The sequence below is a fragment of the Arachis hypogaea genome, chromosome 5 (genome assembly GCF_003086295.3).
Source record: "Arachis hypogaea cultivar Tifrunner chromosome 5, arahy.Tifrunner.gnm2.J5K5, whole genome shotgun sequence".
Classification (NCBI taxonomy): Eukaryota; Viridiplantae; Streptophyta; class Magnoliopsida; order Fabales; family Fabaceae; genus Arachis; species Arachis hypogaea.
Window position 1 is genome coordinate 12828208 of NC_092040.1, and position 21173 is coordinate 12849380.

Here is a 21173-nt window from a genome sequence, read left to right on the forward strand (position 1 = left end):
TATTTTACAAATGTAAACTTTTTATAAAAGAATTTATACTATTTTAAAATCTAATCTTAGCAAATGCTTTCATTGCATTCAATAACAAAATTCATACATAAATTACTTTAAGCTTTAATGAAAAATATGCATGACATTATTTTAACGAAAATTATTTTTTGGTGTTAACCTTAGTGATAAACACATGTAGAATTTTATGCAAGGATAAATAGTAAATTACTAAATTTATTTTAGTAGAGTTTGAGCTGCCGGACAAACCGGGGACAAAACCAGTGACGGTCCTGCTACTATAAATAGTAAAGGGAAAAAAATAGTGTTAAAAATAGAGGATGAAGAAACACGTTTTCAACGTTGGGATTTCCAGTTATATCCATAGCTGGAGCAACAACACTACAAGAGTGGGAGACAGGACAGGCAAGTGAAAGTGTCAACTTAGGAAGAAACAAAGTTCCAAATCCTCCACTGCTGCCACGTAATCAAAAGGAAAGTGAAAGTGAAAGTGAATTCCAGCCCATGGGCTTAGCTTCCAGTTATTATGGGCTGGCCCACCACATACATATATATCCAACTGTCCCCGTGTCCGTGTCCACGTCGCAGCATCTTACGTGGCCCATCTAACCTCAACAACCTATATATACTCACACTCACACTTCGTAACTCACACTCACATTCTCACTTCCTAACTCACACTCATTCATAACTGAATTAACAAACTACTTTTGGAATAGCAGAATGAACATTCATAATCATCATTACTCGGACGATGAAGTGATTCTGGCTTCGTCGATGCCGAAGAAGAGAGCGGGGAGGAGGGTGTTCAAGGAGACGAGGCACCCAGTGTACAGGGGAGTGCGGAGGAGGAACAACAACAAGTGGGTTTGCGAGATTCGTGTTCCGAACAACGTTAACAACACAAGGATATGGCTTGGAACTTATCCTACACCTGAAATGGCAGCACGTGCACACGATGTTGCTGCTCTTGCGCTTCGCGGCAAGTCCGCTTGCCTCAACTTCGCTGACTCTGCTTCGCGCTTGCAGCTTCCGTCTTCCACCGATCCGGAGGACATCAGGAGGGCTGCCGTTGAGGCTGCGGCGGCGTTCGCGGCGGAGGACAGCGCCCAGCAGGAGCATCAGGAGCAGAGTGTTGGGGAATGCGTGGTGGGGATTGAAGAGGATGTGAACAAGGCTTCTGAATTTGAGGTTAACGTTGTTCCGGCGGTTTCTGAATTTGAGGATTGGCATGATTTGGTTATGAGCATGGCGGATGAGCCTCTAAGATCTCCTCCTCATCCTGCTTTTCCGAGAGATGGCAGTAATGACGTAGAGATATTCGATGTTGGTTTGCCACTCTGGAGCTTCTCCATTTGAATAATTAAGCCCCACAAAGTTGATTAATTAAGCTTATCAGATACAGTAACCACTAGCTTGGTAGTACCTCCTACTGTGTGGAGTACGTGTTGGAACATGCATATGTAACATACCCCGCCGTTGTAATTGTATGATAAAGTTTTACGATTTTCATGTGAACTCCATCTCCAACGGCCCACGCAATGATTTTTTTATTTTTTATTTTAAAGTTAACACTTACCTTCGCTCTCAGACATTTTAAATAACAGACATTTTTTTAATTTTTAAAAGAGTAAAGTATCGTTTTTGTCCTCAATGTTTGGGGTAAATTCTATTTGTGTCCCTAATGTTTAAATCGTCTTATTTGTATCTTTAACGTTTGTAAAAGTGATTCAATATTATCTTGCTGTCAATAACATATCATTAACGCATTAGTTTGAATTTTAAAAATCTATTCTTGAAATTAGAATACGTGAGAATAATTAAAAAATATAATCTGATTTGTTAGTATAATTGATAGTAAGATAACATTAAGTCACTTTTATAAACGATAGGATACAAATAGAACGATTTAAACGTTAAAGACACAAATAAAACTTACCCCAAACGATAGAGACAAAAACAATTGCTTATAAATTTTAATCAATCTTTAATATGATTGGATCAATAAATTTGTATATAAAATAATTAAGTACCAAAAGTATTACTATATATATATATATATATATATATATATATATATGGTGAGTTCTAACCAACCCCCTCTATTTCAACATGTAAATTACCCCTCGTGACGTGACATGTTTTAATTGGATGCTTAGTTTTAGTTTGAGTTAATTTAACTCAATAAGAGTTAATATGTTAACTAAAGTAGGGTAATTTTGTAATTAAATATTTTTATAAGAGAGATAAATATATAATTTCTATTAACATTAAAAAATAAAGTTATACTTTTATCATTATTGTGTAGAAATTCAATTTACCCAGTCCCATTTCTCTTTGAAATTGAAAGAAAAAATCAACTCATTCCATATTTTGATGAACCAGGAAATAAGGGTGTGTTTGGCAACCACGTTCAAAGAGAAGAAGTACGTTTAGATATCTTGAAAGCTGTAATTTTTGGTTTGGAAAATTTTTTATTCATGAACGCAGAAGTGATTTTGCATTCAAAACCACGTTTTCAAGAAGCAACAATTTTAAGCTTCTGCGTTTCACCAACGGACTTTTAGCCATCAATACTCAATCTTTATTTATTTTTTACCAATCTTATCCTTTACGCATACTATTGTATTATTTATATTATTTTTGTTTATATGAACTATCTTTTTCTATTATTTACTATTTTTTTATTAATTATTTATTTGATATTATACACTTTTATAATTATAATTTTTTTGTATTATTTTTATTTTTTTTAATGTAATATATTGATCCTATTAAGAAAGTAAATTAAACAAAAAATTAATTGTAAATAATAATAATAAAAAATTATAACATACTAAAAAAGAGTACTAAGAGTACTAAAAATATACTGTATAAAAAATATCATAAATTTTTTTTTGATTTATTTCAATTACTACCAAAATAAATATTTAATTTTTTTATTATTTTTAGTACTCTCTAAAATTTATATTTTGTTAGTTTTAATTAAAAGTATATTTTGTCAATTTTTATATATTATTTTTATCTTAGTGTATAAATATTAATTTTATTATAGAATTAATTAATAACATCTATTCAAATATCTAAATTAAAATAATATACAAAAATTATTTACGTTGATGTCTATTTTAGTAATTTTGTATCTAAAAGTGATTTTGAATAGTGTAATCCAAACAACATTTATTTTACTATAATTCATTTTGCTATAAATATTGCCAAACATAAATCACTTAATACAAACTTACTTTTCATCAAAATCAAGTTTGCAAAATTAATTTTATTCAAACTCCCGTTTGCAAATTGTAATCCAAACACACACTAAGTATTTAGAAAAAATAACTAATTAAATGGCCACGGAAAAAATATTTGAGTCGGTCAGAACACCGTGAGACCATCTCGACCACAAGGTTGTAGCGCGAACGATCCTCCACCGTTCAGATGGCATGCGCTTTGGAACAATTAATCACGCTCTGACCTCACGGTCATAGTTCAACCAAAGTCTTCTTAGAACTCAAGGATACAGATGTACGAGCCTATAGAACAGATCTTGTTCAAGTAAGGTCGTGTTCTGTGTTTTGTGTTCTTTGTGTTTAGTTATAAAAACTGCTTTTGTTTGGTGAACCTAGCCCAGGTGAGACTAAGTTTACGTTTGCGAAATTCAGAAAATCTTAAAATTTAAGAACGTGAAATCGATTATGATGGCTTTTTATGATCATAGTGTAGAAGGGGAAGACGAAAAAGAAAATGAAAATAATGATGATGATGATGATGATGTTGATGGTGATGGTGATGATGATATGGGATTTTTGGATGGCATTGAAATTAAATTTGGAGGTATTTAATTACATAATCACCCACTTTGGATTATAATTTAATTACCAATAATTTAACCATAGTTAACATAGCAACTAATTAAAAGATGACATGTCACAGAAGGTAAATTACATGTTATTATAAAAAAGGTAGGCTAGAATTTACCTATATATATATATATATATATATATATATATATGTGTGTGTGTTATTAGACGAGGCTGAAGCTCAAACTCCCGAATTACAAAATTCTCGGACAAAGTAACCTCTCTACAATCAACATCAATAATTTGTGGAAGACTACTCACAGGAATATCTATGAATATAAAGCCTTGCTGCACCTACAGACCCTTTTTTTTTTTCAAGAAGTTTGCGCATCTATTTCCCTCCCTTAAGCTATGTATAAGCTTGACCTCCTAGTCTCTTTCTAGCATGATTTTAATGTGACTCACGATACCATCTGTATGTTTACTGATTCTGTCTTGCTTGTTTAAAATGTCGATAACACTCATCAAATCGGCCTCCATAATCGCTCTTCTGAAATTCAAGTCCCATGCCGGTTTTAAACCATAGAAAATACTCCACATCTTTGTTTTAGACGCTGAGCAAAACCCTACATTAGGAATTAGGAAGGTGGACACGAATTTTTAATAAAAAAATTTTTGTTCATAGATAATTATTTTTTTAACTTTAATTTGAATTTCTTTTTTACATTGTCTTTTTTTATCTTTATGTTCTTCTTCTCTTATTGTATATTTTTTTTATTGGAATAAAAGACTAAATTTAGCATCTATTGAATTTTCCAATAACACAATAAAAAATTCAGAAATAGAAAAAAAATACGAAAATAAATTGTACCCAAAAATTTTTGAATGTTGAGTTGAGCAAAAAAATAAATTGGCAAAAGCGAGTTTAGCAGGTATCATTCTTCTCTATCGTCTTAGACTTTATTTGGTAAAATTTTTATTTTTAAAAATTAGCTAAAAAAATAGTTTTTTAAAAAATGTAGCATTTATGTTTGGTAAATCAAATTAAAAATAACTTTAATAAACATAAGTAGCAATAATTACGTTTGGTAAAATAGTTTTTAAAATTTAAAAATATTATAAAAGACATAAATTTAAGTGTAAAATTTAAAAATTAGTTAATATATGAAGTTATATTAGATTTTTAAATTTTGAAAAGTACAAGCTAATTTTAAAATATTCCAGCTTAATTGTTTTTAAAAGTATTTCAATTTTTTAAAAGTGGCAAGCACAAGCACATAATCTTTTTTATTTTATTGTGCTTTTAAAAAGCACAACAACCTCTTCAAAAAAATTTTACCAAACCAAATCTTAGTTAGTGAGAGACGGAAAGAGAGAGGAGGGTCGAAGATATATCTATTTTAGTCATTTTGTATAATACAAATTACCCGTTAATCCATTTCTTTATTCGTATGGGCCACCAGTACTGTCTTGATCCGTTACATAGAAAGGCCCATTTAGCCTTAATGGGTTGGACATACTTTTGAAATTCTGAAACGGGCTGTAAACCCTAATAGATCGTCACTTCATTTAACGGTGCCAATTAAAAGAGAGTTCCCCACCTGATCCCACGGATTCAAATACAACAATCAATTTAGAAGAAGGAAAAAAAATAAGAAAAGAAAAACAAACTTTGTTTTGTTTGCTGGAGTTCAAATTATATCAAATTATCGATTAATCACCGGCATAAAACCCTATTTCCCTTCTTCTTGAGCTGTGCCAAAATGAGAGGTTCGAAGCGTTTGGCTGTTTCGGAACCGAACCACACCGATACAAACGAAACGGTGGTAAGTGTCTCTATTGACACTCTTTCCTTTTGTCGTTTTCGAGCTTCAGCTCAATCACAAGTTCACTACTTGATTCACTAATGTTCCGTTACGTACTTTACCGCCGACATTTTCCCCTTTTTTTGGTTTGGGTCTTAGAAGAATACAATTTTCCAGCTAGTTCAATTTTTTTCTACTTGGTGAATTTTTCTGGCATTGAGTTTCCGCAAAATCGTGTTATAGATAGCATCTTAAAAGTTTGTTCTTGTGATTGAAAATCAGTAATTGTTAGGAGTAGATTGAACATCAGTAGCGATTTGAATTGAAAGGGGGTGAGTTGTAGGCATTTGCTAACGAAGCTGTTTGTAACTATAAGCTTATCTTCTTGTGTTTACTTCAGTTTTGTGCTTATCTTGCTTTCAATATTGAAAAGGATCCACCCTTTTGGTCTCTCAAGTGTTTGTCACTTTTGCTCAGTGATACATTACACTTCACCTTAAAGCTCCCCCAAGAATATGCGATGTAACAGGACTGAGATTTGAACTGATTTTGATAATAAATAACAATTTACTGATTTATTACCAATAAATGACACACTTGTAGTGCTCTAGCTCTTAATAAGTATGTGTATGCTAAATTGTCTTTTATGCTTTTTAACGGTTATCTTTGGGAACTTGCTAGGAAACTCTCCAGAGTTTATGCTCGAGTCATTTTACATGTGGCAGATGATTTTTTTGGAAGTATATATTTATGTCCGTACGTGGGTGTATAACTTCCGATGGCCAAACTACCTGAACTTTTTGATGCTTGAATGTCTGTAGCCTTTGCCTTATCATTCTGTAATTCTGTCGAAGCTTAATGTACCTCCATTTTCACTGTGATGCAGTTTCGGAACAAAAGAATAATGGAAGGATCTCTTTTTGACGTTCATAGAGCTGAACCATCCCAGGAAACAATGGCAGTGCCATCATTAGATATGCAGCGGGCAGAGTCATCCCAGAAGCATGTGAGAGCCTTAAACACCCAGTTTGCAAGGTACATATTTTATATCAACCAATTTGCCTTTTCCTTATTTGCATATTTCAGTTTTTGGTAAATGAGAAAAAAGTCTGGGTTTGGATTTTGCATACTTTGCATATGTCTTATTTGGTTAGCATTTGTTATAAATCATCATGCTTTGATGTAAAATCTGGTTTAAGGATCCTGCATAGTCCTTCTCATTATTCTGCTACATGTCTTCCATTTGACAGCTGGGTTCAAACACAATTACAGAATCACCCTGATGAGCTTTGGGAAGATGGTGTCAGAGATTACTTAGAACATGCTGCAGGCATTATGGTAATTCAGCACATGGTTTAATGATCTTACATACATTACTTATATTTCCAATTTACTGGTAGTTTCATACTATCTGAATCCAAGTAATATGTTATTGAAGCTACCATTTTAGCAGACTCTTGTCTGATATCTTGTAGTTTTGTTACTTGTATGAATACTTAAATTAAATAAACAGGTATACTTGCACATTTTCGAATGGAAAGTGAAACCACTGTGGTTCTAGTTGTTAAGTAACTATACAAGGTTATATCCATTGTTGTTAAGTAACTATACAAGGTTATATCCATTTTATAACAACATCCCTGCCTGTGTTCTACCAAGAGGGAGTCTGTCTACTGGTGAGAATGAGATTTGCTTTGGCTACACTATAATATGCTTGATCTCACTGCTTGTTCTTGCCACCTCTAATGATTTTAGTGTTAGGATCTATGTCATTCCTCCCCTCCCCCACAACCACCCCACCCCAAAGAGTCGTGCTGCTCACTACACTATGCTGTAAGCCATGCATAAAGTTGAAAATCCTTGTATTGTTTCAGGAAAAGTTTAGTGATGTTGTAAACTGGATCAAAGCAAATGCCACCAAGGGGGAAAATTTGCCTGATGTTGGTGCTTCTTTTGCCGGGAAAAAATTATCTCCAGATGTGACTAATAAAGAAAATAAAACTTCTGGAGAAAAAACTGGGTCTACTACAGCTAGTCCTGCTTCAAATTTTGCTAGTCCTGCTATGAGTTTTGGCAGTCCTGCTATGAATTTTGGCAGTCCTGCTACAAATTTTGCTAGTCCTGCTACAAATTTTGCTAGTCCTGTTACAAATTTTGCTACTCCTCTGCCAAACTTTGCTTCTTCTGCTGCGAACGCTGCTTCTTCTGCTGCAAACTTTGCCACTCCTGCTACTTCATGGGGTGCTGGATTATTCTCAAACAGTCAAAAACCTTTTACATTTGGTATGATTCTTCTCACCCTCAAATAGTATACCCTATATGTTTAATGAAAATTTAAGACCATGAATATTATAAAATGAAAATAAAAAAATTAATTTGTTGTATAATTTTATTGTGATGTCTAGATGACAGACAGCCGTCAGTTATTAGAGGCCATGGGACATATGTTCATACTGGCTTAGGACACCCATAATAAATTGGAGGTTTGCATAGAGTATCTGTTATCTTAATGTCCTCCATTTTGGAAACAAAGCTTGCTATCTATTCCTTGGACGGATGCTCATATGCTGACTGGAACTTCAAACTGCATTGCATGCCGATTTGTGGAACTTAGGTTGAAACTTTTGTCTCTGTTTCGCTATTGGCTGCTAAATTATCCTATGTTTTCCAGGTACTCAAAATTCGGCTCCCTCTAATAATGATGCTTCAGATGATGTAGATGGTGGTGAGGACATGATTCTTCTCTCTTTAACCCTTCCCAAGTTTTCAGTTACAGTCTTCTTAATAGATACTTCATTTCCTTTTGCAAATACAGATTATCCTATCCATTTTGTATTGTGTATTTGATTCACCATTTGTGACCCTTTTTAATGCTGGAGGTTTCTTGGAGCAAGTGTCACATGATGTAATTGTTGTTCATGCTTAAATGAATATAAAATGAAGGTTACTTTATTTTTTTTTGTGGTAGGTGGTTTGATAACTGTATATCATGCTTCTTTAGTCTTTACTAATGTATGATAACCTTTCCTCCTCTATATGGTAATTATTTTCATTAAAGAAACCCTAGAGTAGGAAGAACATATTTACATCTGCAGGTTGTTTAACAAAAACTAAATCCCTTATCCCCCCCCCCCCCCTTTTCTCTCGCCCTCTTCCTCTAAATGGTAAAAGGAAAGTTCTATTAGTCTGGACGAAACAAAAGATACACGATATTGGGAAGAAAATGGATATTGAGATCTGAGGGTACTATTGTTCATTACTATTAGCTGGGTACTTGAATTTTTTATCTTTGCGTTGTTATCTTGTTCAAGTTTTGAACTTGGTTACATATCATTACCTTATATATTGTTTTAAGTTTAGTTTTGACCTTATACTCTGGGTCCCATCAACATTCTTGCTTGCTAGTTTATAGAAATGTTAATTTCTTGTGCACAAGAGAACCATTAGAGTTACATTTATTAATATTCATGGCATTTATAATCAATAAGATTAGAAAAGAAAAGGGGGTACAAATTAAAATTTCTTATTTGGTTTCAGAAAATGACTTGGAGCAGCCCAGCAGTCCATCAGTGAAGAAGTCAGAAGAGAAAGGTATCATAGTTGTGCATGAAGTGAAGTGCAAACTATTTGTAAAGGTATTTTTTTTCCCTCCCCTCATTTGATGCAATGTTTCAATGTAAATTTAATAATTTATGTACTTGCAGTGTCACAATAGCTTTCAGACAGCATCTATTTTGCCTACCCTTGATTCAATTTAATGAGTTAATGTCTCTCACTTTTTTTTTTTGGTCCAGTCAAGTGATACAGATGTTAAGAATGTATGGAAAGATAAAGGAATGGGTCAACTATGTATTAAATGCAAAGAAGGTGTCAGCAAGGCTACCAAGGAGTCCAAACCAACAATCATTGTTCGAAATGAGGTTTGTTCTTTCGTTATTTCTCTTAGTACTTATAGTTTAGGTGAGTTTCTGTGAGTTTCATTGACTTTCTGATACCTTCATTGATGGCAGGTAGGGAAAATTCTTCTCAATGCCTTGTTGTATCCAGGAATAAAGACGCATCTACAGAAGAATACTCTTGTTGCTATATTCCACACGTCGGTAAGGCACAAATGCTGAAGTGTTTATATAAACATCGAAAAGCTCTGTATAGTTTGTATAGTTAGTATTGATAGGAGAAGCTAAAAGTAACCTTTTCCATTATATTTTTAGATTCTGTTTGAAAAGCTTATCATTCGGATTGTTCACTGTCTGTCGTTCTTTGTAGGATATTGCTGATGGAAGTGGTGGAAATAATGATAGCGTTGTTGCACGCACCTTCTTGATAAAAGTGAAAACAGAAGAAGATAGAAATAAATTGGCATCAATAATCCAAGAATATGCTCCAGTATCTTGATAGTACGCGAGATGTAATTATTGTGCCAGGTTGAGTCATTACATGTAATCCGTGACCAGATCCACCTTCAATTTTCCCTTCGGAAAAATCTCAAGTTTATTAAAGGTGTCATATGTTGGATTCTGTTTTAACAAACCTTGTGTTTTAGAGGCTGCTGCTTATGTACCATAAAGAGAATGTTAGATGATCATGGTCGGTATCAGTACTTTAGATTGAAGCCATTGTCAATTAAAGTTAGTGCCCTTATTGCCCCCGTGTTCTAATTCTAGTTTGGGGAGGATGGAAGTCAATTATCACACACTTTTCTTTTTCTTCATCTTGTTTTTTTTTTTTTTAATCAAAAGAATATATAGCACCTCATAATGCTGTAACGATTATTTGTCAGAAATGGCCAGATTTGGTATGTTAATATAGGTGCTGCGGATGACTTATAAATAATACACATTTGTTGCCCAAAAGTTCACAACAATTCATGTGTTTAGGGATAGAAAAAAGAGGGTTATCATTGTTGAGTGTACATGCTGGGTGGAAAGAGACAGAAAAAATAAAATCGAGGGCAGTGCACAAAATTCAATTCATTCTTGATTGTTGAAAAGCTTGCAGAACAACACATTTTACTATAACGCATTAAAAAATTAATATTCCGACAGCTCTACCTTTTATTGTAATTCTAACAAAAAAAATTACGTGTTTGTTAAAAGATTTTTTTAATAAACAAAAATATTTTACAATTTAATAGGTTTTTTTTAAAAAGTTTTTAATTATTAAAAATGTCTTTCATTTTTATTTTTTTTAAAAAAAGATATTGTTAATTTTTAGAAAAAGTAAATAATTTATTTTTTCATAAAAGTATTTTTTAGAAAGATGTACCCAAATAAGTTTAAAATTGAATAAAAGTATTTTGTAAAAAAAAATACTTTTTAACTCAAAAAAGTCAATCCGAGGATTCCTATGAATATTACTCTAAATGGGAATCCGAAGATGGAGAATTTTTCCGAAAACCGGAGAAGAAAATTTTTCGAGACAATTGCAGGGACTCAAGTGGGATCTCTGTCCCGTCCCGTTCCCATGATCCTCGAATAATACGAATTTACTTAATTATCTTTAATATAATAATACGAATTTACTTAATTATTTTTAATATTTTAGGTATTTTAGTAATCTCATCTATTATATATATTTTTTGTGGTGAAAGATCAGCTGCAATTAATTTTACGTGAAGTTAGTTGTTAGATGATAATTTAATCAACTCTGTCAAATCATTTAAAGACTCTCAACTATTAACTTCACATAAAATTAATGCACCTAAGTTTCCACCATTTTTTGTGTTAAGACTTATTTTATTTTCCTAGATTATGTTGTATTCTTATATTTTTTGGACTTGGATATTAAACTTTAATTAATTTATTATTTTAGAATTTGGACAAAATATATTTGTATGTTATTTTAACGTATTATATGTATTTTTTTTCAACTTTTTAGGAGTTTTTTTATTAAGAGTTTTTACAAGAATATAGAAAGATAAGGAATGAGAATTCTCGTGAGAATTGCAAGAAAACAAAAAATGAAAAATGAGGCTCGGTTATCCCCCACGACAGGAATTGAAGCGAGATCAAGGAAGATTTGAGGCGGGATCGAGAAACTACAAAAAAATGAAAAAATGAGGCTCAGTTATCTCTCACGGTGGAAATCGAGGCGAGATTAGGAAAGATTTGGGGCGGGATCCAAGCGAGATCAGGGAAGATTGGGGCCGGAATCGGGAAAGATTTTGGAATTCGAGGACCGTCGTGTTGACATCCTTAGTTTCTTTGCTTAAAATTATAAATTTAAGAGTGAATACCCAATCATATTCCTGATAATTTTTTTGAAGGATACGAGGTCTCCAAACAAAAAATTACCATTTCTGGCCCTTGATATTTAACATTAGCCCATCTATCAATATTGACACACGGGCTAATCAGTCTCATAAAAATAAATATCAGAAACCGAAAAAAATGTATTTTTTGTTGAGGAGCTCGTTATCTTTCGAAATAATTGTCAAGGGTTATTTAAAATTTTTTTTCTAATTTTTAATAATTTTTTCTCATCATTCTATTGCATGACTTATATAAAAAATAATAGAGAGATCATAATTTATTCCCCTCATTTTTTTCAATTTTTTAGGAGTTTTTTTATTAAGAGTTTTTACAAGAATATAGAAAGATAAAGAATGAGAATTCTCGTGGGAACTGCGAGAAAAAAAAAAAAGAAAAATGAGGCTCGGTTATCCCCCACGACAGGAATTGAACCGAGATCAAAGAAGATTTGAGGCGGGATCGAGAAACTACAAAAAAATGAAAAAATGAGGCTCAGTTATCTCACAGTGGAAATTGAGGCGAGATTAGGGAAGATTTGGGGCGGGATCCAAGTGAGATCAGGGAAGATTTGGGCCGGAATCGGGGAAGATTTTGGATTCGAGGACCGTCGTGTTGACATCCTTAGTTTCTTTGCTTAAAATTATAAATTTAAGAGTGAATACCCAATCATATTCCTGATAATTTTTTAGAAGGACTACGAGGTCTCCAAACAAAAAAGGTACCATTTCTGGCCCTTGATATTTAACATTAGCCCATCTATCAATATTGACACAGGGGCTAATCAGTCTCATAAAAATAAATATCAGAAACCGAAAAAAAGGTATTTTCTGTTGAGGGGCTCGTTATCTTTCGAAGTAATTGTTAAGGGTTATTTAAGATTTTTTTTTCTAGTTTTTAATAATTTTTTCTCATCATTATATTGCATGACTTATATAAAAAATAATAGAGAGATCATAATTTATTATTTTTTTATTATTATTTAATTATTAACTCAATTCTTTTACTCTAATTTTTTTAGTATAATAATTCAATAATATATTTTATCTCGTACTTTTAAATAGTAATAATTGACTGATAACTAAAAATAATAAATTTTGATTATTCTAGTATTCTTTCTTGTATAAGTGTAATAAATTTTGACATATTCATATAACAATATATTGTTTTGGAGCATTTTGCAATTTCAATTAATCTTTAAACAAAATTAGATACGTACAAAACTACAAATTGTCAAATTCTCTTCTCAAGAAATTGAGTGGATTTTTATTTTTTTTAGATGTGTTTGGATGGAAGAAAAATAAGAAGAAAAGAAATGTTATAAAAAAATAATTTTATCTCTATATTATAATATATATTAAAAAAATGAAGGGGTAGTATTAAAAGTAAAAAGAGAAATATTAATTTTTTCTCTATTTTTTTTCTAATGGTAGAGAGAACAAAAATTAGTGAACTCCACTAGTTTTTTCCATCCATTTTTTTTTTAATTTTCTTTCTCAATCAAACAATAAAAAATAATCATTTTTTTTTCATTTTCTTTTTTTCTTTTTCTTTCTTTTTATTTTCTTCTCAAACAAACATAGCATAACAGAAGGAAGAGAGAACATCTTTATAAGAATGAAATTATGAAATGGGTAGAACCGAGTATTATCTTGTTATTTGTGCATCATCAATGTTTGCTTCTACTTTAATGTGTGATGGTGAATATTGAATAGTCCGTGACAGACATTAAGAGTTAAAATTATGATAAATAGAAGAATAAAAATTACAGAGATTCTTTAATAATTATGTTGAAGATATTCTTTCATATGCAAATTGCAAAATATAGGTTTGGTGAAATGGGATAGCTTTGCGACAAAAATATTTACTGCTACAGTTCATGTGCTTAAAAAAGTTTGCTTGTCATTTCCCTCTCACAACGATGACAGCAAGTCAGAAAGCATTTTATTGAATTATTGATTTGGGTACTTTAGTAATTTAATTCGTTATATATTCCTACATTGGAGTAAATTCCGGTGTATTATGGGTTATAGACCGTTTGGTTTAGGACTTTTGGGTAAACTTGAGGTAGAGATTTTTACCGAATGAATTTTAAGTTTATTTGTGAGTTTTGGTATATTTTATTATTAGAAATTTGATTAATTCAGTTTGAAAAAATATTACCAATGAGATATCAGAAATACCAACAAGAGAGAAGGTCAAAAAAATAAAAAAAAATAAAAAGAAAAAAGCTTCAATTAAAGAAAATTGGGATTTTTTAGACCGAGAAAATTAAGATTTTTGTTGAATTGATAAAATTTATTGTGCATAAAAGATAATCTAACTGTATAAGTCAATAATAAATATAGAGCAATATTAAGGGCAGCAATTTTTGTGATTTGTAGTCATCAAATAGCCATTAATGATGATTTTAATGGTGTAAGATTAGTGTGAGATTTCATCCAATGGTTCACTTTTTTTTATTGGTTACATGCTGGCTAAAATTTAACAAAATTGCTGGCTCTAAACTTTTCTTTTATGTAATATATTATTAATTTATTTTTAATATATATTTTATGTTTTAACATGTATTTTATATTAATAATTAATTTTAATAGTTGACATTAATATACATCTAGCATAGTTGAATAATAATAATGAATTATGTTTCATAACAATATACAATAGCATATCATTTTATATTTCAAATTTCATATATAGTTTTCCTCCATCTTTTAATATTTTATAATGATATAATATTGTTTTTTCTTATTTGATTTTGGTCGTTATTTCACATGAACTCATGTGATGTGAGGAAGGAGCCAAGGAGCATATTTACATTTCATGGAACATCCCCTTCTTACACAAATCATACTGGTCCACAAATGCAAATGCAATTTGGTTTGCCAAACTTAACTCTAGCGAAGGAATGGGCACTGCCCCTGAGTTGTTGGCTCATAATAATTGCATTTGCATAAACAAAAATGTCATGTATGCCTATGGTGTGTACAATACATATTAGTTACCATATTATTTATCATATATTTTTGTATAAATACATAAATAATTCTAATAGAGCCAATGGTTTAAAGATTAAAATCAATGTATAAACAAACATTTGAAAGGTGAAATCCCCCAACAAAAGGAAAGGCTTGTTTAATGAAGTGTTACAGCTCTTGATTTCCATGCCTTTTAAAGATTTGGTCCCAATTTTGTTACTATCATAAAAACGTAAAACTTAAAAGACAAATACTACATATATATTTAAAAACAATTATTAAATTAATTATTTGTATAATATATATACTAAAATATAAAATATACATTAAAAATAAGTTAAACAATATTTATTATATAAATACATATCAAATATTTTTTATATATTTTTCTTAACTTAAAACTAGTTTCTTTTTTATGAAAAAACAAAAAGGTTTATATAATTTTTTGTTGTGGAAGTTTTAGATAAATTTAGTAATGGTATTCTCATCAAAGTCAGGACCATTTTTAAGTTAAAGTACTTATGAGTGAAGAACTACCCACAGGCCACATCTTAATGACTTTTTAAAAGGAAAAAAAATCAATAAATACTAAAGTATTTAGGGACTTCCATGGTATATGTTCATAATTAATAATAAAAATTATATCCTAATAATAAATTTTGAAAAAATATATATTTTATTTCATAAAAAATATACACTTAATGATATATATAAAAAAATGAAAAAATTAAGGGGACCAGTAACTTTTGTGTTTTCTAGTGAGCACTTAACTATCAAAATAAAAGTAAGTGATCTCTTATTATTAAATGTAATCTTACACCACTAAAAATACTATTAATGATGACCAATTGATGATTACAAAATATCGAAATTGCTGGTCCTAGCATTCCTCAAAAAAAAAATATCAGGTATAATTTCTGTTTTCAAAGAGTACTACTGCTGCTAATTACAACAGCCTAAACTAATGGTTAGTGATTAGAGTGTAATCCTTTGATTATAGATGTATATGCGGCAGTGGCAGTAGTCATTTTCATCATTTTCATGTTACAAGTTGACATTGACAGCTTCTTGGGAACTTGTAACCCGCAGTCAATTATTGGAGAGTAGAGTGCCTCTAATCATGATTTGTCCTTCTCTCTCTGAAGTCCTGTCCACCATTGATGTTTCACGTGTTCTTTTTATTTTTATTTTTATTTTTTTTTACACTAGTTAGTACTTAGTACTTCCTAAACATTGATCTAACTGTCTCATCAATATTTTTAAATATTATAAATTTATTTTTTATAAAAATATAAAGTAATTTAGCTTTTAAATTTTTTACATTGATTTTCTCTTAATTGATCTTCTTTAGCTATTTCTTTTTTAATAAAACACCTGCTAAACTGTTAAAAGTAATTGAAATATTCGATAGTTAAATTGAATATTAATTAATTTTTTAAATGAAGAGAGAATGTTTATTTATTTTCAAAATATAAAACATTATAAATATTTTTCCACTTACATGCAAATTATTTGAACATTTTTTGGATGAATTATAGCAGTATTTTGATTTTATTTTAATTTACTTATAACTTGGTGGAAAACGAATTACTTCTAATATGATGAGAGAGAAAAGAAGAAAAAAAATTCCATTCGTCGATGGAATCATTTTAGTTACTAATTTATTAATTTAAAAGTTTAAATAGTTTAAATGTAGTTCGATCTGAATAATTAATTTATAATAAAATAATATATAAAATTATAAATAAATACATAAAATATAGATATATGCAATATAAATTTTAAAAATATATAAATTAAAAGTAAAAATTCAATTATAATTTTATAATTTCATATAAGTATGACATAAGAGTTAAATTTAAAAAAACACTGGTATTTCAAAGTTTATATGTGTATAACATTCATGATATTATTTATTTTATGTTATAGAATAATAAAAAAATCAAACAAAAGAATTATTAGTTTAATTATATTTTAATTCATAAATTTTTTATTTAAAAAATATTTTATATATTTTAATTTTTAATATAAATTTAACTTAAATTAAATATATTACTTTTTTTAGTATTATTAAATATATTATATTGTAATATTAAAATAAATATAATTTATTATATATATAAAAAAAATTTTGCAATGGACTTAAATAGTCCGTTAGAAAAATACACACAAGAGTCACAAGAAAAAAAAGAAAAAATTTAAAAACTAATTCGTTTTTTGTTCAGTCTGACCAACCGATTCCTGACAAGTTTAGTGGTTTCGAGCGATTATTAAACACATACGATTTTGACTTATTAATTGAAGGGTTAAGTATAATTTTTGTCTCTAAGTTAGGAATTGAAATTTTTTTTGTTTTTAATTCTTTTTTTTTTACAAAATTATCCCTAAGATTTAACTTAGTTTTAAGATCGTCATTTGAATCAAAATACCATTTTCCTTCTTTCCCAAAATCAATCAGAAGTAGAGGCAGGAACAGAGATAGAAGCAGAAACAAAAGCAAAAAGCAGAAGCAAAATCAACAACAATAAAACAACAACAATGGATAATGGAATTAGAGCAACAACAAAAGTAAAACTAAACAGAAACAGAAGCAAAAAGCAGAAACAAAAGCAAGAACAACGAAGCAACAACAATAACCAGAATAAGAAGAAGAACAACAACAACGAATAATAGAATCAGAAAGACAACGACAACCGACAAGGAGGATGAGGAGCAGCGGAAACCGGTGAAGAACATCGACGACCGTCGCGGATCTGCTGGCGTCGACATTACCTCACTCCAACGGCGGCGATGGGACATGCATGGCTAGATGGCGACCGACAACAGCAGTTCGCGATGAGGACAACAGCAGGGCATGGCCAGTTGGACGTAGTCTCCCTCAGCGCCTTCGTTCCTCTCTTCCCTTCCTTTCCGCTTCTCTTTCTCTCTCCCTCTTCCTTTCCGCTTCTCTTTCTCTCTCCTCTCTTGACGTTAATGTGAGTGTGTGTTGAGGAAGAAAGGAAACGGCAAGATCTGGCGGTAAGATCCAGCGGCGAGGATCGAACGACGAGGAATAGTGGCAGCGGATTTCCTTCCCCACATTTCTTTTCCCCTCTTCTTCCTTGAAAATCAGGGGGAGGGCGTGATTCCCTTCCCCAGTTCTCCCTTTTTTCGTTTTTATTTTTTATTTTATATTTTTTTTAATTATGAATAATTTGGTAATAAAAATAAAAAAATTGGTAAAAAAGACAATTTTAAAATTAAGTTAAACTTTATAGACGATTTTATAAACAAAAAAAATTTGGAGACGAAAAAAATTTTCAACCCCTATCTTAAAGGACCAAAATCTTACTTAATCCTTAATTGAATTACATAGTTAAACAGTTTTTTTTATATATAGTATGTAATTGAAAATTATTAATATGTATAATGAAATTGATAGAAAAAATTAAAAGTGTAGATAACTCGGATATGATTATGTATAAACTCGCACCAACTATACTGGCAGTTCAACCCGACTTGACTTTTGAGAGTATAATTTATTCTATTTATTTGATTTTTTAATAATCTCATTCAAATATTTAAAATTCTAACAAAAATATTAAAAATAATAAAATATTTTGTCCAAAATTAATATTTTAATCACAAAATTTTTTATTTTAGTTTTTTAACTAAAAGTTATCTATTTACCCCAAAAAAAATGAATTGATTTCTTTAACCCAACAAATTAAACTTTCTTTAAATATGGGTCGGAGTTTCATTTTCGAGTCTTATATATACTCTACGTAATTAATTGATAATACTAAAGAGATAAAAATAAGTTTAAATTTATTTTATTTAATATCTTTTAATTACAGATTATTTTAATTGATTTTTTCTTTCAAATATTATTGATAATCAATTTATGCGTTTAAATTATGAATTTTAATGTACTATTAATAGAAAGTAGTTTTACATATATCTAATTACATAATATTATATTAATATAAATAATTATTTTTTATATTAATTACATAAATAATTTTTTAAAAAATCGAGTATGATTATATGATTATATATAAAAAATATTTTAAAGTAAAAGTATATTAAAATTAAACACTTGCATTATAACAAATGTAAATGGACGAATAGACCAATTCGTTTGACACCTTTTGTTTTTTTATCATTTTATTTTTTAAATAATTATAGGATGGTTTGTAGTATTTCGAGGCCATAGATATATTTTGTTGTAGGAAAAGAATAAAAGAATAAAAAAGTTTTTAAATATACTTAAAATACTAATATTTTAATAATTTTAACAGTTAGTTTTAATTAATATATGTATTGTATATATTTTTTATAGTTAAGATAGACGATTAAAATTATTATAATATTGATATATTTGATATATTTAAAATCTTTTTATGTGTATAAAAAAAATTAATTATTAAACTAGTTATTATATATATTATTTTGTATAATATAAGTAATTAATTTAACAATTTAAAAAAAAGATAAATAGGTCATTGATTTTTTGGTTCATAGATATTTAAATTTTTTAGAATTTAAAAATATATTTAAATTTTTTACTTTCTCAAAATCTGGATATATCGATTCTTAGATCTAATTTGTTCCATTTTAAAAACTCTTTTATATATACATTCGTATATCGACTAAATTAATACAACAAAAGTCACATTTAATTTTTTTTATTAGGTCTAACAAATTCAAATAAATAAAATAATCGATTCATCCAAATTTTAAAATAATCAAAAATTTAAATATATTTTTAAATTTTCGAAGGTCGAAAAAATCAAGAACCTATTTATTTATTTACACATGATTGAACAAATAGATGACTCCGTTTATTGACAACAAAAAGTGGAACAGGATTTCGGGGAGCAAGAAGATATTTCCTGTCAACAATTCATCACTAAAACGAAAACAAGAGACAAATTAATGGTTACAGGATGTAGCCGAAAGCAACAAAACCAAATAAACATATTTGCTATATATTTATATATATAAATCAGAATTTTAATTAATAACATAATTAATACAATATGATTTTGAAAATATATTTTAATTTATTTAATTTAATTCATTTAAATTAATTAACTAATTATTTATTTGGTTTGAATAAAATAAGCATGAAATTGTTTAATATTTTATTTAACTACATTAACTATAACTAATTAATTATATTAATTATTTATTTTAATTAAAATTAATTAATTAATTTTATTTTAATTTGTATTAATTTTTTGTCTTATACTCTAATAGTCAAGACAAAATATTGTTCATTTATTTTATTTTAACCATCAATGTACATTTAGACTGTGAATCATAAATTTGATGTATATATGAATTTTGTCGATATAGATATTATGAATATTTATGAAATTTGTCTCTTTTAATTTCGATATAGATATTATGAATATTTATGAAATTTGTCTCTTTTAATTTCGATATAGATATTATGAATATTTATGAAATTTGTCTCTTTTAATTTCTATATTTCGATATAGAAATTATGAATAATTACTAAAAATCTATAATTAGAAAATCAGTAGTAGTGATCGATTTAGCGACCGATTTAAGATTTTTTTTGTCAGATATCAGCGGCCGATTTAGCAACCGATTTAGCGATCGATAAGTTGGTCGCTATTTAGCGACCGATTTCTTAGTGACCGATTTTATTAGCGACCGATTTAGTGACCAATATGATTTGGTACTAGTTTGGTAGCATTGATTGAAAATCGATCACTAACAGTTAGCGATCGAAGTTTGTCGTTATTTTCAAATTAGCGACCAAGATTTTAGGGACCACCAGAATCGGTTGCTAAATTGGTCACTATTCCAATAATTTCTTGTAGAATAAAAAAAAATGAAACTATTTCTAGATTCAAATACAGTTACTTCAACTCGAGAATATACAAATATGTCGATAAATTTTAACCGGTAATAATATTGGTCATATTACTTTGATTCTAAGAATGAAGATGATACTAAAATATAAAATAATTTTCCATAGATTTTAACAAAAATAGTTTTTATAATATTTTTTTCTATGATAATAAAAAAGGTGATTCAAGAACAAAATTTATCTTATGTTTGAATGTACTTTTTCAAATCGATTTTAACATAAGAATAAGAATATTTAAAGTTTTATTCGTGAACCATAAGAAAATGTCTATAAATTTAACTATTAATGTTATTGAAAAATAAAATTTTAAAAATATAAAAATTTAATATAAATATTTTAATTTAATAACAAGCTATATATTACTTTTAGTGAGTAATTATTATATTTTAAAAATAAATAAAATTATTACTCACTATTTTAATATTAAAAATAGTTAAATTTTAAATTTA

At 29.1% G+C, this 21173-nt stretch overlaps 2 protein-coding genes and 1 pseudogene across 5 annotated transcripts; 2 read left to right on the forward strand and 1 right to left on the reverse strand.

The window, feature by feature from the left end:
- Positions 1 to 646: 646 nt before the first annotated feature.
- LOC112800834 (dehydration-responsive element-binding protein 1E) lies at positions 647 to 1527 on the forward strand. The gene has a single exon (XM_025843237.3). The coding sequence runs from the start codon at positions 733 to 735 to the stop codon at positions 1366 to 1368; it is 636 nt and encodes a 211-aa protein (XP_025699022.1). The 5' UTR covers positions 647 to 732; the 3' UTR covers positions 1369 to 1527.
- Positions 1528 to 3383: 1856 nt separating this feature from the next.
- Positions 3384 to 3574, reverse strand: LOC112804660 (small nucleolar RNA U3; annotated as a pseudogene).
- A 1846-nt stretch (positions 3575 to 5420) lies between these two features.
- On the forward strand, positions 5421 to 10467 carry LOC112800835 (uncharacterized). Of its 4 annotated transcripts, none has more exons than XM_025843239.3 (9): positions 5421 to 5635; positions 6501 to 6649; positions 6865 to 6952; positions 7489 to 7897; positions 8286 to 8339; positions 9152 to 9249; positions 9409 to 9534; positions 9625 to 9714; positions 9881 to 10467. In XM_025843239.3, the coding sequence occupies exons 1-9, from the start codon at positions 5573 to 5575 to the stop codon at positions 10007 to 10009; spliced, it is 1206 nt and encodes a 401-aa protein (XP_025699024.1). In that variant the 5' UTR covers positions 5421 to 5572; the 3' UTR covers positions 10010 to 10467. The 4 variants fall into 4 exon arrangements, with proteins under 4 accessions (XP_025699024.1, XP_025699023.1, XP_025699026.1 ...); XM_025843238.3 differs by having other exon boundaries at positions 5565 to 5814; XM_025843241.3 differs by lacking the exon at positions 5421 to 5635 and adding an exon at positions 5642 to 5946.
- The last annotated feature ends 10706 nt before the right edge of the window (positions 10468 to 21173 follow it).